Here is a 16961-nt window from a genome sequence, read left to right as displayed (position 1 = left end):
TTCTTTCTTTCCAAGCACACCAAAATATGGCAAGAGAGATGAGGTTCAAAGCCTTTTGCTTCTCCTTGGTGGCTCTGGTACATTTGCAAGCCCAAATCTCCCCTTTAAGTAAATTTTCCATAACCCACTACTGTCTAGTGAAGGATAGAACCAAATTCCTCAAGTTCATTGTCTTGGGGCAGTGGAGAAGAATGTGGTTGATTGATTCTGCATCAGCCATAAAAGGAAAACACCAATTTTTCCATCATTTCTACAAATTGTCTAGGGATAAAATATTTCCTTGTGTGGACTCCCAAAAAAAAAAAAAAGGCAACCTTTGAAGGGGCTGCCATCCTCCAAATGTCAATCCAAGGGGAGTTGTTGCAATTTGTTCCCATCGAGGACAGCTTCTTGTAAAAAGATTTAGCAGTGAAAACACCATTTTTTACCAAAGCCCATTTTGGTTCTCTGGGGATGTCTGGTAACATAAATTATAGATATAAAGTTTGTTCAACGCATTAAGTGGAGGAGAATGTAATGAGTCAAGTTTGTTCAAGGCCTTATGCTGGTCTCTAACCACTTGTATGTTGCACATAGAGTAATTACTATTGTAGGTTATATTCCTTAGTAGGGAAATGCCTTAGTAAGAAGGTTGAGTATGACTCTTCAGTCAAAATGATGTTTCCTAATGCTAGAATAAGAATCACACAAAAAGCTCTTTAAGGGAGTTGAGTGTTCATCAATTTTATAAAATTAACCAACTATCGTAAATGTGTTTAGCATACTTGTCTCCCTTGCTAAATACACGTCACCCACGAAGGTGTGGTAAATGAATTGCATTGCTTTATGGTTTCTTGCATGACTCATGTTTAGTTTCCTGCTACTTACTGCTTCCGCTTAATTTGTATCCAATGTTTGTGAACTTGTTCATGTGGTGAAACTATGTTTACTTTTAGCTAACTAGTTAAGCTTGTGTGCTGCAATTAGTGCCACATGGCCCTTCACATGGTGTGAAGTGTTCAATCTTCGCCATGCTAATTCATTTAAGGAAACACCAAAGGTTGCTATGGGGAGTACATTTAAGCAAACTGTACCAAGGAATATTTGCTTTTATTTGCCATTTCGAGTAATCTAGAATATATATAGGTCATTTCCGTTCTTCTTTTAAGACATTATTGTTGTTCTAACATTATATTCCCATTTTTAAATAGAAAATAGTCTCATAGAAAATCATAAAATAAAAAAGATATGAGAGACATGAAATGGTTATATAACTTAAACCAAATATCTATTGACATGTGTGATGACCATCATTGCATTAGAGCTTGGGGCACAATATCAAACTTGGCTAGAATTCAATGAGAAACAAACTTCACCAAGCTCTAAATAAGCTCAACATGCCCAAGAATCAGTGAATCGCCCGCTTTAGCAATTTAATAAACATATGTCTATCATTTATAGACAGATGACCGCACAGGCTTGCCTAGCTGAAAGAGACTAGTTGAGATTCCACACTGTTTTTCACAAAAACTGAGTTTAAAATTGATACTCAATCAAACTATTTCACATCCTAGCAATGCCACGAGGCAATAATTATGTGACTAATAATTTCCAAACAATTGACACTATAAAATTTGCACCTTTAAGACAAGTTCCATAACATATATAAGAACACGTTCACCATGCTAACCATCTTGAAATATTGTCTTTAAGCTACAATAAGGGGAAAAAAAACCCTTCAACCCAATTCCATTCAGACCACAATCCGCTCATAATTTCACTAGAGCATATAATACCAAAGCAGCAACAACAACAAGCCTTAAGTCCCACTAGGTGGGATTAGCTTTATGAATCCTTTTTCCAACAATTCACACAATCGAGGGCATTTTCCTCAACCAACTAAAGAGCTATTAAATCCTTCCTTACTATCTCATTCTATGTTATTTAGGTGTATCCCTACCCCTTCTAATACCAGTAATAACAACTAGCTCACTCCTCCTCATTGGTGCACTCTTTGGTCTAATTTTTACATGCCCAAACCATCTAAACTGCCCCTTCCTTATCTTATCTCTACCAGTGCTATTTCTAGTTTATTACAAATATATTCATTCCTTAATTTCTCCCTTAAATTTATACCACTCATCTACTTTAGTATTCATATTTCAAACTTTTACATTTTTAATATGTTGTTTCTTAGTTGCCCATCATTTTGATCTATAAAGCATGGCTGGTCTTATAACAGTCTTATAGAACTTTTCTTTTAATTTTAAGGGTAGAAGACCACATAGCACACTCAAAGCACTCCTACATATATGATATATAAAGAGTGACATGTTGTTGAGTTGTTCTTAATGTTCCTTTCAAACCCAATTTTTCTTTGTTGGAAAACAAAACTTGGATCTAATGCTTAGATTGCAAAACCAAAAAAAGGGCACCATTGAGGGAAAATTGTACAATGCTACGGCAGATACTATGGGGTTTGTCATGGTGTCAAAATCCTTTCTGTCAATCAACATGGAGTATTTTTGTATTTCATGTTAAAGGTTGATATACATTGTTGGCCCACAACCTAACAGCTTAAGTTTTTAGGTAAAGTGATAATCTAACATGGTATCTGAACTAGTTACGTTAAGGTCTTGGGTTCTAATTTTGTTGCCCGCATTTATTGCAGTATTTTAAAAATAATTATTATGTTCCCTACCATGGGTGCTATTTATCGTATGTTTATCTCTCCACATGCTATTGGGCTACACGTGCGAGAGGGAGTGTTAAAGCTTGATATACATTATTGGCCCACAATCTAACGGCCTTTTAGGTAAAATGGATAAAACTCAACGTGCTTATAACTCAAACAACACAATAGATTCATATCCAAATTTTTCCAAAAATTTAACTAATTTTTTTGTACGTGGCAGCATAATTCTATAGAGCACAAAAATTAAATAGCGACTATGATTAATCTACGTCCTACTCACCTATTCAAAAGAACTCCAGATCATTTACATCATAGGTAGACAAAACCAAACAAGAAGAAAAATTGAGTAAGGTTTCGTCGTTCACCTCCATCGAGAAAACCAGCTGACGTGCACTTCTTCGAAAGATTGGCCGAAAGCTCGCAGTATTGGCGCTCATATCCTTCAAATACCTCACTCATTGTCTTCACAGCTCTCAAAATCCTTTCTCTGATTACACAGTCTGTACCAATTCAGACCAATTATTCGCCAAAAATTAAAATAATTCAATTTCCACTGCATATTCAAACCTGTTTCGTTATTTATTTTTTTTTAAACAAAAAAAAAACACACACACACACAAGCAGATCGGGCATGGATGAAAATCGAAGAAATGGAGGACCTGGGATGATCGGGAAATGTACAAATCGCCGGAAGTTACGGGAATGGCCGGGAAGGGTGCCGAAGACCGACAGTTGATCTGATGCCTTTTACGAAAAGGTGCATCTGAAACGACAATCCTCGCGCAGTTGGGTCGACGCGGCTGGTTCTAATGATGACAGTTCAACAGCAGAGACTACAGAGAGAAAGAGCGGGAGGGAGGAGTGGGAGAACAATATTAATTTTCCACAGGTACCCTCCCCTCGGAACGGGAAATTGTATTCCTGCCTTTGAAATCAACTTTCATTTCATCAAACTAAACTAGCCGCAGCGTGCTCTGCGACTTTTGAGAAGTTCTTCGTTATGAGATGATATTTATAAAATTTAAATTTTATAAGTGAAAAATTATCATTCAATTAATAAATTATTTTAAAATATTTACATATTAATAATCGCTAAAAAAATATACATTTACTAGTATACAGTAATAAGTAATAATTAAAAGATTTTTAATATTTACATGTGTTATCATAAATAAAAGTCTTGCTTTCAACAACTATACAACACAAGCATGAACATTTTTCAATCTTCTTATAATTGTCTCCCACTAATTTTTGCAATGTCTCTATAAAAAAAAATATACAAACAAATTAATATTAATACGTGAATATCAATTTTTATTGTGTAATTTAGTGTATTTATTTTAAATAAAATAGTACCTTGTAATTGTGATTTGAAAAACTGTGATATAAGAAGTAGGGGTGTACAAAATTTACCGAAAAATCAAGAATCGGACCGAAACCAAATCATTTGAAAATTTAGTTTAGTATTTCGGTTTCGTGAAGTAGATTGCTCAGCTCGTGAAGTAGTGTCTGACGTGTCAGCAGATGAAAGCTGAACATCAGATGCCAGCAGGGCCGTTACAGCCTTTGCCTATTTCGGTGTGGAAATGGGAGCATATTTCCATGGATTTCATTACCGGATTGCCGCCAGTACTTCACGGACAGAATGTTATTTGGGTGATCGTGGATAGATTGACAAAATCTGCTCATTTCATACCGATGAAGGTTAGTTATCCTTTAAGTAAGCTAGCAAATATGTATGTGCATGAGATTGTGAGAATGCACGGAGTACCGATGTCCATTGTATCAGATCGAGACCTAAGGTTTACTTCTCGATTCTGGACGAGCTTGTAGGACGCATTGGGGAAAAAGTTTACTTTCAGTACAGCGTTCTACCCCCAGACTGATGGACAGTCGGAGAGAACGATACAGATCTTGGAAAATATGTTGCGAACTTGTGTATTGGATTTCGGTGGTAGCTGGATACAATTTATGTCACTAGTAGAGTTCACTTATAATAATAGCTTTCAGGCTAGTATTGAATGGCACTGTTCAAGGCTTTGTATGGTCGAAGGTGTCGATCTCCTTTGTGTTGGGAGGAGGTTGGTGAACGTCAGGTATTAGGACCTAAACTTGTGCAACAGACGTCTGAGAAAGTGGGTTTGATCCGGAAGAGGATTAAATCAGCTCAAAGTTGGCAGAAGAGTTACGCAGATGTTCGCCGCCATGAGTTAGAGTTCAAGGTGGGGGGTAAAATATTTCTGCGTATCGCTCCGATGAAAGGGGTGATGAGATTTGGGAGGAAAGGCAAGTTGAGCCCGAAGTACATCGGACCATTCTAGATTCTTGAGCGAGTGGGTCCGGTAGCCTACAGGATTGCACTACCCCTAGCACTCTTGAGGGTCCACAATGTGTTTCATGTGTCCATGTTAAGGAGATACGTGTTGGATCCATCACATGTTATCAATTATATGATTTGGAAATTGGGGATACTTTAGCGTATAAAGAGATACTTATTTAGGTTCTGGACCATAAAGTTCAGAAGCTTCGTATTAAAGAGATACCATTAGTGAAAGTATTGTGGCGAAAACATGAGGTTGAGGAAGCTTCTTGGGAACTAGAAACAGAAATACGCTAGAAGTATCCATAGTTGTTTTGAGTACGTGTACGTCATCTGGCTTTGGGTTGGGATAGGTGGTTAGTTGTTGGGAATGTATGTATTGTGAACTCCTAAGACAGTTTATGTATGTAACCACGGTATTCCTCCGCCATAAGTGAGGGTATGTATATGATATGACGGGGCTGCGTTATTGGTAGTCGCTGATTCTATCTAGAGTGTATATGATATGACAATGTGCGTTATGGTAGTCTCCGGTTCTATCTAAAGTGTATATGATATGACGGGGCTACGTTATGGTAGTCGCCGGTTTTGTCTAGAGTATGTACGTGTTTGGGGACGTTTGAGTTTGTGAATGAGAAATGGCAAATTTCGAGGACAAAATTTTTGTAAAGAGGAATGGTTGTAAGAACCTAATTCGTGATAGGTGGGTTGTACAATTAAGAGAAGGGTAAAAATTGGGATTTTAGCAGGTTTCGTTGACGAAATCAGAGTTCGTTGATGAGGTCCATGTCTTTCTCGTCGACGAAATTCAGAGGCTCGTCAACGAAGAGAAGCCGAGAGATTCCTGGAAATAGGGGATCTTAGGCTCGTCAACGAGGTCACCGTCTTGTCAACGAGCTGACTATAAGGCCTCGTCGACAAGGACGCCATTCGTCGATGAGGGCAGCCGGGTCAAAGGGGCTATAAATATCAGTTTCATTGCTTAACCATTAAAAAATCTCAAAATATCCTCTCCCTCTCTCTCTAGAACTCATCCTACTCTCTCTCTCTCTCTCTCTCTCTAGATTTCTTCGCCGTTTTTCCCTGGAATCGACGATCTGACATTACCACGAGGATCAAGGAAGGATTCTCTACAAAACCTACAGATCGGAATCCCGTTTCAGAGATTTTTGAGATTCGACTTATAATCGAGGTAAGGCTAGATTTTCTTTTATGATCCTGTAGTTTGGTAGAGGACGGAGTCGTGAGTATATTCTATATTATGTTTTGTAGATTTTGAGAACTCAGTTCGCTATTTAGGAGTCGTAGAGTTTGGGATTGATCTTTCGAGGAAAAGGTAAGGGAATACAGTTTATATTGGTTATTTTTTAAATTGGACTTGGTAGAACTGTGGTTTACGGTCCCGTGTTCGTTTGGTTACTCATTTAGGGGAATCTGACAGGTACAATTATGGGCTTTTCATGTTACAGTTTTGGGAAAAAAGGGGCATTGGGTTGCATCCTTGGTTTTGTTGAAAATTGTTAGTATATTGTGATTTATACTGTGTATTAGGGATGATTGTGCCTTGACTTTGTTTTAAAATGTATATGATTGGAAAACATGGTTTTCAAATTACCAAATGGGTGTGGTATGTTTGGTTATATGAGCATGCATGAATGTGTTATGTTGAAATGCAATAGGAACTGGGTTCCGAATTGTTCCAGATACTGAAAGAGTGTCCGGCTCTATATCTGAGGGTGTGTGTTTATCGTCTGCCATGTTGGCAAGAGTGTTCGGCTCTATATCCGAGGGCATGAGCCTATACCGGTTGATCACTGAAGGGTGTGGATCCACCAGATAGCGTCGGTACAATGCCATGGGAGTCTGGGACTAACCATGTGTCGGTGGCGCCGTGTGTCGTGGGTTAGCTATGGGCCAACGCCGGATATCACGGACTGGCTATGGGCCGAGGGGTGTGACGACACCGTGTAGATCATGGGTGTGCGTATGCATGTGTGTGCGTGTATGCACTGTATTGGAACTGTATTGTAAGAATACTGGAATTGCATTAACTGTGTTTATTTGCTGTCATGATAACACTCGAATGCCACACACTAATATAACTTGTGTTTGCCTTACTAAGATGTGTCTCACCCCTACTGTACGTACATTTTTACAGGTCCTTCGAGTAACCAGAAGTAGCGTCCTGGTGTAGGGAGCGTAATGGCTGGTGTACTGCGGGTAGCGCTTGGGTAAGTGCTAGGACTTTTGTTTCGCGGGTTGTCATTTTGGGGTATGTTTGGCACTCGAATGTACGTTTTGTATGCATGGAGCCTGGACTCCATTTTTGTATAGACTTTGATATGGCACTGTATGTGTATAGAAAGACCTTTTCCACTGTGTATATGATTGTATATGAATGTGTATAGCATGCCTGGGGACCCCATGGGGTCGGACCCTCATTCATTATGTTGTGTCATTTGTTATTTGTATGATGCAGGGACAGGTTAGACTACTAAGATCACCCCTGGGTCCCTTTTCCAAGTTCGGGGCGTGACATATTTAGTTGAGATAGAATAACTTGTTTAACCATATTCCAAAGTTGTGTTTTATCTGCTCTAATACTGAAACTTCATCCAAAACTATAAATTTGAAATTATTTTACCTGAAGCAATCGTAAACATAAGTAGTATGATATATGAATTTTTTGTTTAAATCATTATTGAAGTATTTTGAGATTTTTTTTTTCTTACCTATTTTGTTTGAACTATTTGTTGAGGTATGGTAATATCATTTAATCAGTATCTCTCTTGCATGGGAAGTCTAAATAGACTAATGATAAAATAAATTTAAAAAGATAAGAATGATCGAGTTTAAAATGTAAATATGGAATAAACATGTAAAAGGTGTAGGTGATAACATATAGTTGGACTTTGACTACCTTTAATTCTTTACATATCTTCAAGATGTGAGACACTCTATTAAGGTATTGTCCTGCATAGAATTGATAAGATATTGAACTAATTTAATTCTAAACAAATAGTGGAGGCTTTGCAGTATATACAATTGTTTGAAGCAATAAAATAAATTAAACATACACCTAGTTAGAAGGTAACATACTTCTTTATACACTATATTTCATGTGCAAATTCCTTCCTTTGCATCTATGTTGCCTTTGTTAATCAAAATTTTAGTAGTCAGCATTGATATTCCTCGTGACAATGCTACATGCAACTAACGATGGCTGAAGACATGATGTGGAATATAAACCCCAATATTTTTAATAGTTTGCCCTTGAACTTTGTTGTTGAGTTTTTGAATCTGATCTCTGTTTTGATGCTGACAAAACACTTGTATCTCATGTGTGCATTTAGCGTTTTTGAATAGGTTTATGATTCAGCACACACATGAGGTAATGGACATGGAAGCTAGAAGGAACGTAAAGATCACACACTCAGGCGCCTTCCACGACACCAAAAGAGCAAAAGAAGAAGACACTTAATTTAAGTTGTATATGCATTTAATTTTTATTATCTGGTCAGTAATAATGCATGCATATGCATGATATGTTTGGAAGCTCAAAATGACGTTAGGCTGACCATAGGGGATCCAACAATAGCACCAAACATCTTTTTTCTAAAAGGTTAAAATTAAACAAGGATTTTTGAAATGACTTTAGGGTCAAAATCGGGGGAAAAACAAAGACATTGGATTTTTGGCTTAGTTAAAGAGCCTCGGTCGATCGAACCCTTATGTACTAAATGACTTGATCGACCAAACCTGCCACGTGAGGCATGTGCTGTGAAGCCTCGGTCGACCAAACCCACCCTGCACATATTGGCTTTGTCAACCAAATCGGCCAGAAAGTCAAAAGTTTGACTAAGCCTCGTTCGGCCGACTGATTTGCGTTATAAATGCTTCGGTCGACCTAACAGGTCAGAAGTCAACATGTTGACTTTGGTCGGTTGACCGTTTTGAATTGAATGCACCGTCCCCGGTTGACCAAATCATTGACCTCTAACACCCTAACTACTTGGTCAACCAAATCATGTAGTTCAAGTTGACCTTGGTCGACCGAACCTCAAAGATGGTCAACCAATCTTTTACCTTGGTCGATCGAACCCACGAAGGGTTCAAAATCGCCTTAAGACGATCGACCATATCTTCAGTTCAAAATTGCCACAGTCGACCGAACTTGTTAAAGTGGTCGACCTAACCTTTAATATGGTCGACCAAGTCTCTTGGGTTGGGTTATTCAATTAAGCTTAATTTTCTTATTAAACAATCTGAAAAATACCAAGTGTGTCCCCAAACGGTCATATTTTCAAAAAGTCTATATATACCCCTCATTTGCCAAAATTAGAAACTTCAATTAGTTTCAAAAACCTCTCAAATTATTTTCCTAATCAAAGTTCCCCCCACTTATATTTTTATTGCAAAATCATTTTTGTAACACCCTGATCTGGGTCTACTAGGGAGCACTGCATCTCTCCTCCTCCACCTGGATCAGACAATAGAGGGCGGGTTTTATCAAACTAATAACTGACCCCACAGACCAACACGTGTCCTTTTCAGTATGTTTTGTCCTCACTCACACACTTCTTGGGAAAACTTCCTAGAAGGTCACCCATCCCAAGATTACTCCAAGCCAAACACGTTTAACCATGAAGTTCTTATACGAAGGCTCCTAAAGAGAAATGTGCACCTTGTTTATATGGGTAGTAACATCAAACCCTTCTTAAGCCTTTCTTCCACGGGGCATCACATTCTTCCCTACTTACAAAACGCAATGTCCTCGTTACGAACCCACATTTCCAAACTCAGCGATGTGATTCTCATCACACTTCCGGCTAGGTAATTGCCCTAATACCATTTTGTCATGCCCCGACCTAGGTCTACCAGGAAGCACTACGTCTCTCCTCCTCCACCTGGACCAGACAATAGGGGTGGGCCTTATCGGACTAATGATTGACCCCACAGACCAACACGTATCCTTTTCAGTGTGTTTTGTCCTCACTCACACACTTCCTAAGAAAACTTCCCAGAAGGTCACCCATCCCAAGATTACTCCCAGCCAAGCATGCTTAACCGTGTAGTTCTTTTGGGAAGACTCCTGAAGAGAAAGGTGCACCTTATTGATATGGGTAGTAACATCAAATCCTTTTTAAGCCTTTCTTTCATGGGGTATCACAATTTTGGGGTTAAATTTTTAAACTCTCCAAACTTTCTTTGATTCTTTCTTTGAAACATTTTTAAGAGAGTGTTTTATTTGGGCATTCATTTCGATTACGTTTATTGCAAAAACAACTTTTAAGCATAAATCCTAATTTTTTCCAAATACTTTTTATTACTAATCTTTGTTGGAGAAATATTCATTTTATTTTAATCTTTGTAGTGTGTATTGCATATTTATCTCAACATCAAAGATCACACATTTTAGTTTTTACAAAAATATCATTAAGACCAAAACCCAAGGTTCTCCTATATTGAAATATAGTTTTGGGAGAAAATTTTATTAAGGTCATATCTTTGAGTATTTCATCGTACACATCATTTCTCAAAGATTGAAAATATTGTTTTGAGAAAACACTCTTTCTTTACTGAGCATATTTCATATCATATTAGAGTACGTGTATTTAGAACTTAAACATTGTACATCTTTGCTTGTATTTAGAAACATTTTATCATGTACAAAAATGTTTTTATTGCATCAGTTGGGCTCAACCTAGAATTGAACTGGAGAGTCTCAACCCCATAAGTGAGACTAATTGGGTTTATCCCGGTAAATTGAACTGGGGAGTATCCGTCCCATAAGGGAGACAAGTTGAGCTCAACCTTGTAATTGAGCGGGGGTTTACCTTGCCCCGTAAGGAAAGGTTGTAACGACTTTTGCTCAACCCATTTAAGTAAGCAGGGATAGTGGAATCCTTGGGGGTATGCCCAATGCGAGGACATAGGCTGGTTTGGCCGAACTTCGATAATAAATATCGTGTGTTTCTCTTTCTCTATCTCGTTTAAATTCGCGCACTATAATTTTTGCACATGTATGCTTGTTCATTTATCGCTATCATTACTTTTGCATACATGCCCTTTATTTAATTAAGATATGCGTCTTACGTGTATGTTTACTTTCGTGGCTTAATCATTTTCACATACATGCTTTGAAGATTAAATGGGATATGATGTGGTGATTGTAATTTACTGAGAATGTCTTATTTGGCTTAAATATTTACATACTTGATTTATTGGGAATGCTTAGACAGACCCTAGGTTGTGAAATATTGGCTACGAATTGAGTTCAACCTAGGAGAAATTTTTTAATACCCAATTCACTCTCCCCCCTCTTGGGATCATACCATTTCCAACATTTGTCTATTGTTAGAGTAAACTTAAACGTATTGGAAACTATCTCCTCATCATGAAAAATAGAAGATGAACACTTTTTTTGTGGTTTTCCAAGGAATCTTGGGCAAAAAAAATCTCTAGTTCCTACAAATTCGCCAATTAAGATTTTTGTGTCAACCACATTATTAAAACAACCACGACATATTAAACTTATACAATTGTGGAGTCCAAATTTTGGATCTATGTTTCTTAACAACATTACAAGCACAACCTTCTTAAATCAAAAAGTGTGTGGTTGCAAACTACCAAAAGAGATTGAATTGAGGAATTCATGTTGATATAGGTGGTACGCATCTTCTTCTACTTCATCATATGAATGTAAAATGTATTCAAGGTCTGGGATTCGACTAATTATCTTCTCATTAATGAGATCAACTTTATCATTCAAAGTTTTTAGTAAAGCTCTTTCAATCATATATCATACATCACTTATGTTTTGTAAATTTGGAAATACATTGTTAATAAGTGAGTCTAATAATTTGTATCCCTCCCATAGTATAGCCATTTCAATTGGTACTTTATCATGTCATCTCTAATTGTAGCTTTGGTTCCATCCCCAACACACATTAAAAATTTTGTAAAATATTGATCCTCAATTGATCGCATATTTTGCTTCAAATAATGACTTTACCTACACTTTATAACGAGGAATATCCTTCATTGTTAAATCAAAGATTCGAATGCACGTCGATTTGCCATTGGTGCTTCACCCTAAATAATAAGTGAAGCACGTCTCATTAGCTCAGCTAAATTTGATTACTTACTCATTGAATAAGTCAAGGATACATCGAGACTAAGAGGTATTTTAAATCTTGAATATGTTGTCCTTCCTCCAAGTAGTAATATTGTTGATATACCAAATGGAGCTATGACTAAAACAATATGACCTTTTTAAACAATATGACCTTTTTTTTTTCTCAAACTTGCTAACAAAGTTCAGTGTAGGAATGTTTTGCCGGTATCGCCAGGTCCATCAACAAAGAAAATAACTGATTTTTTACGTTGTACAACTCTCATTATTGTGTCATAAGCAATTTTTTTTTTTATCATTATTCAACAATGAAAATGCCATTAGATCTTTTATCTATAATTGGAATCAAAAGTTCATCTTTTATAATTCTTGGTGTATCTGCATTTTCATTATAAGAATCCACCAATATAGGTAGATTATAATCAACCACCTGCTTACCATGTTGTAATAAAAAAATATTTAGGTTATGTAAAAGTTTATTAATATGGTTGGCATTAAGTATATTATTGGACAATGTATATATAGTCTTCAACCATATATGTGTTGAACTTATTCCATAAATCTTTTACCCCTGACGGATTGTAGAAGACTAATATTATTGCAAACAATCTTCTTAAAGCTAATGGCAGTCTAATGTTTGATGCTTTTATAAGACAATGACGAATACTATTGTCATTTTCTAATAAACTTGTTGGCCCTAGAGTCGAGTCTAGAGGGGGGTAAATAGACTCTTTTGTGAATTTGTACTTTTCTTTACAAAATATAAAATCTTGGCAAGATTCAAATGATTATATCAGAGAATATATAATTGAAATCATGTACAAGATGTAAATTAATAAGTATAGGGGAAAAAAACTTAACAAATAATATTAACGTGGTTCAATCCCTTGCCTACATCCACGCCTTGAGACACACTCGAGGACTCTTAATCCACTATCACAATCTTCTTCAGGGATAGAGAAGCCTTTACACTACAAAAGAAATTTATAGGCCAACTTGAGTTCTAGCCATTTTATGGTCGTTTGATAAGTTTAACAATCTAATATTTTGAAAACTAGTTGTTTGTAGCCATTGGGTTTTGAATCCCAACACAAACTATCGATGGATTCCCCAAACCAGGGACGGTTTCCCCTAAACCATGAATGGTTTCCTCAAACTATGGACGAATTCCTCAAATCGAGGATGGTTTCCTCAAACCGTGGATGGTTGTTTCTGCCTTAAATCGTCAATGCACCAAGGTCAAACCATCGTTAGTTTGCCCTGTTACTTCAAAAACTTGATTTTCTTGTTTAGGTGTATAATAATGATTTTAACACAACCAAGACCAAGTATATCAAGATATATGACACTTAGATCGTTTAACCTTTGTCCCATATTAAACAAAGTTGAGTATAGGATATTTTCATAAAAATCATTGTTTTGTCTTTGAAAACTCATAAGTATGAAACTTATGATTTGGTGATATCCTATATACTCTATGAACTAATATGCATATGCATTTTGCTCAAATATTCCTCAATAAACTTGCATGAAAAAGTACTATAAGAGTTACAAAAAATACTACCTCAAACACTCCCCATTACATATGGTTTTACATTTGCTTCATCGAATGTGCTTGAGATATTCTAAGTGAGTGTCCTCTTGATCTTTGCCTATTGAGTGTCCACTCGATCTTTGCATCTAAACCTATATCTGTATGATTTCGCCACTTGTACCTATCATGGTTTGTATGTAAATATTAGTTTAACTTAGAACCACTAATGAGTTGTTATTGTCAAAATACGATAATTAGGATCATATAGCCACTAAGGCTAAAAATCTCTCCCTTTTTTATGATAGCAAACCATTAGTGTTCTCACAATATATAATTTTAAGCTTCCCCTTAATTTATGCATATTGTTGAATAAGATAAATTCCCCCCCCCCCCTACCATATGCATATAAGGAACAATTAAATTATTCAACTAGACATTTCATATCCATTGGAGCTATAACACACAATACATTAACTAGAAAGTTCATTCTATATTAAAACAACAAACAAACTAAACTTTCATTTAAAAACTCTGAACTTCCATTTATAATAGTTTAAGCAACATTATAGATTTGTTTTTAATACACGAACAGGTCAAAAATTATACACCCAAAAATTTGACACCACAACATATTTCTCCCCCTTTGATCATCATCAAAAAGAGAGGTACTAGTCTTTTAGCCTAAAATGCTCGAACATTCTATTTAGACTAGATTCTATGTTGTTAAAGCAAGTAGTGACTCCATGTTTTAAGTTTTCGAGGCATGTGGCAATCCCATGTTCCAAAGAACTAATGCGTGCATCTATCATATCAAGACACTACCTAATATAGTCATTAGGCGGACCACCAGCATCAAGTTCTCCCATTGCCTCATCTGAATCCCCAAACTGTCCCGCTCTTAGGTCTTCTTCTTCCATAGCTTCCTCTACTTCGTCTACTGGGCCCTATGCCTATTGTCCTTGCTTCATCCATAGCAAGGATCTCTCATCCTATGCAAAATTTATTCTCTATAAGGTGAACTCGGAATATTCATCATTAGATTTTGGATATTCCACCATGGCACCTATGAATCCTACATTGTGGTGGGAGAGTATGCATGTAAGTAGTTAGGAAAATGGCAGGCACTCGTTCTTCTTTCCCAGATTGTCCTACATAAGTTGCACAATAATGAAGGGCTGGTCAATCTCGTGCCTGTGCCATATGCAGTACATGGCGAAGATGTCTCCATGCATTAGCATATCACGTCCATCATGTCTCGGTGATACATTATAGGTAATCATGTGGTGCAAAACCCTAAATTCGATAGTAAGATCCTTGGCTTTGGGTTTCGCTACTTTCGGTATGTTTAGGTTTCCCATTATCAGTTGGAGCACTTCGTGGGGATTAAACCAATCCCTGTATACGGGCCAAACGTTGCTAGGAAGACTTGCTATGTTGTATCTTCTACACATTATGACTGCATTGAACGTGTCGGCATCCAGATGTATCCCCTAACCATGGAATGTGCAGGTTCCCTAGGAGTAGTAGGCACTAAGTTTGCATAGAATTCCTTAACTAACTCAGGATAAACAAGGTCATTATGAGTCATTAGTAGCTCCTAGCCTATAGCCCTAAATTTGTCTATGAACACTGGAAAGTTATCCTCAAGGAATCTTATCAATATGATTTCGCTACTTACAATATTCCTCTTGATCATATCCTTTTTGATTCGTGTGTAGACTTCCTTTGACACAAATTGTAACGTCCTGCTATTTAAATGAGGGTTTTTTTATACTATAATATTTAAAATGCTCTGATACCATATTGGATTAAACCCATCTGTCAACCTAAGCAACAAAAAGTAGAAATCAAATAAACATAACCATATATAATTATATACAATATCAGAGTGCTAAATTGTTTCTCAAAATATACATATATAATTGTTTCCTAGAAATATCCTCAACTGGCTGGGGCTATACAAAAATACTCCTAAACAAATACTCACTCTCTACTAACAGGGTAGTACTGAAGCCCCTCTAACCGCGAGCCTGATCTGCTCGCCTACCTAGATCACCTGAAAAATGTTAAAGTAATAGGGATGAGCCAACGCTCAGTAAGATGAAATATGTTATTGTTAGTGTGTGGCAAATGAGTTACAATACTGTAAAAATCTATCACTATATAGTCATGTATCACCGAATTTGTAAAGTACAATACCAGTAATATAAATCTCATCCTTTACCTGTTGCTTAACATTTTTGTACTTTAGGTTTCTACTCAAAATACTGCTAATATACATATATATATATATATATTTTATGTTTCCGTAAAACTGTATAAACATAGTTTAACTGTAAACTTCTCTGTGGATAACTGCGTATCATGATTAAACCCCTCATGATAGAGTTATGCGGCTCGTAGGCGGGATTTACCCTGGCCGGCCAACCAGGAATAAATCACTATACTCCATAGTCTAATCAGCCCTCCTCAACCCATATCTGATGGGGAGCCTGTCCACTCATGGGCTCTATGCGATCGACCTTTATACCATGTATTATTTGAATAGGTGGTTGCACTTTATAAACTGTTGTAGCTACGGTACCATACTCTGTAAACTGTATGGTCCAACAGGGTCTGATACTATATAATACATATCTATATATACAACTATCTGTTTTACCATGATTCCGTAGTAACTGTATAAACCATGACGCTGTAGAAAATTGTATCTATATCAACTGTATTTCTGTAATGAACTGCAAAACTATATGTCATGGTACTGTAAACTGTATCTATATCAACTATATAATCATGGTATTCTATAATTACTATAAAAATAGCCACTATCTATATATTCTGTAAAATATAATACAGGAAAATACTATAAAACATATTTCTGTACTATATCTATATTCTCAAGCCACATAGTAATTTTAAAACATATTAATCATACTTGAATAAACTGTAAAAATCTCCTCTATGAATATTACTCTGGTAGAACATTTATAACTTTATACTGAAATCATACTCAAATAACCTAGCATAACATATTTCCCTTACCTGTTCCTACTAAAAACCCCTTACTATAAAGGGTCCAACACCCGCAGGGTTCTCCACTCAACACTCTGAAAACCATAAATCTTAGAACAAAATATTACTATTTCTACGTCTATTGCATTTCTTACAACTGCTGGAAACTCAAATTCCGAATAAAAGACCTTACCCTAGATTTGGGATGAATCCCAACTTCGTTCCACTAATGATCTGCTCTGGTAGACTTGGAGAGAACTCCGCCAGGAGCGTCGTGGTGGCCTCA

General features: G+C 36.7%; 1 protein-coding gene across 2 annotated transcripts in view; it reads right to left on the bottom strand.

Annotated features, from left to right (window-relative positions):
• LOC131155938 (vesicle transport v-SNARE 11-like) overlaps positions 1–3677 on the bottom strand; it is a 34702-nt gene extending 31025 nt beyond the window's left edge. The window contains exons 1-2 of one of the 2 annotated variants that reach the window (XM_058109395.1): positions 3334–3677; positions 3040–3174 (exon numbers count right to left, since the gene is read on the bottom strand). In XM_058109395.1, coding sequence (XP_057965378.1) covers positions 3040–3133 — 94 coding nt within the window. In that variant the 5' untranslated portion in view covers positions 3134–3174; positions 3334–3677. The remainder of the gene's footprint in view (positions 1–3039; positions 3175–3333) is intronic. The other variant, XM_058109399.1, reaches the window with a different exon arrangement.
• Positions 3678–16961: the final 13284 nt, after the last annotated feature.

Source organism: Malania oleifera, chromosome 1, assembly GCF_029873635.1.
Source record: "Malania oleifera isolate guangnan ecotype guangnan chromosome 1, ASM2987363v1, whole genome shotgun sequence".
In the NCBI taxonomy this organism is placed as follows: domain Eukaryota; kingdom Viridiplantae; phylum Streptophyta; class Magnoliopsida; order Santalales; family Ximeniaceae; genus Malania; species Malania oleifera.
The sequence above is the reverse complement of the archived record's forward strand: the minus strand, read 5'-3'. Positions and strand labels throughout refer to the sequence as shown.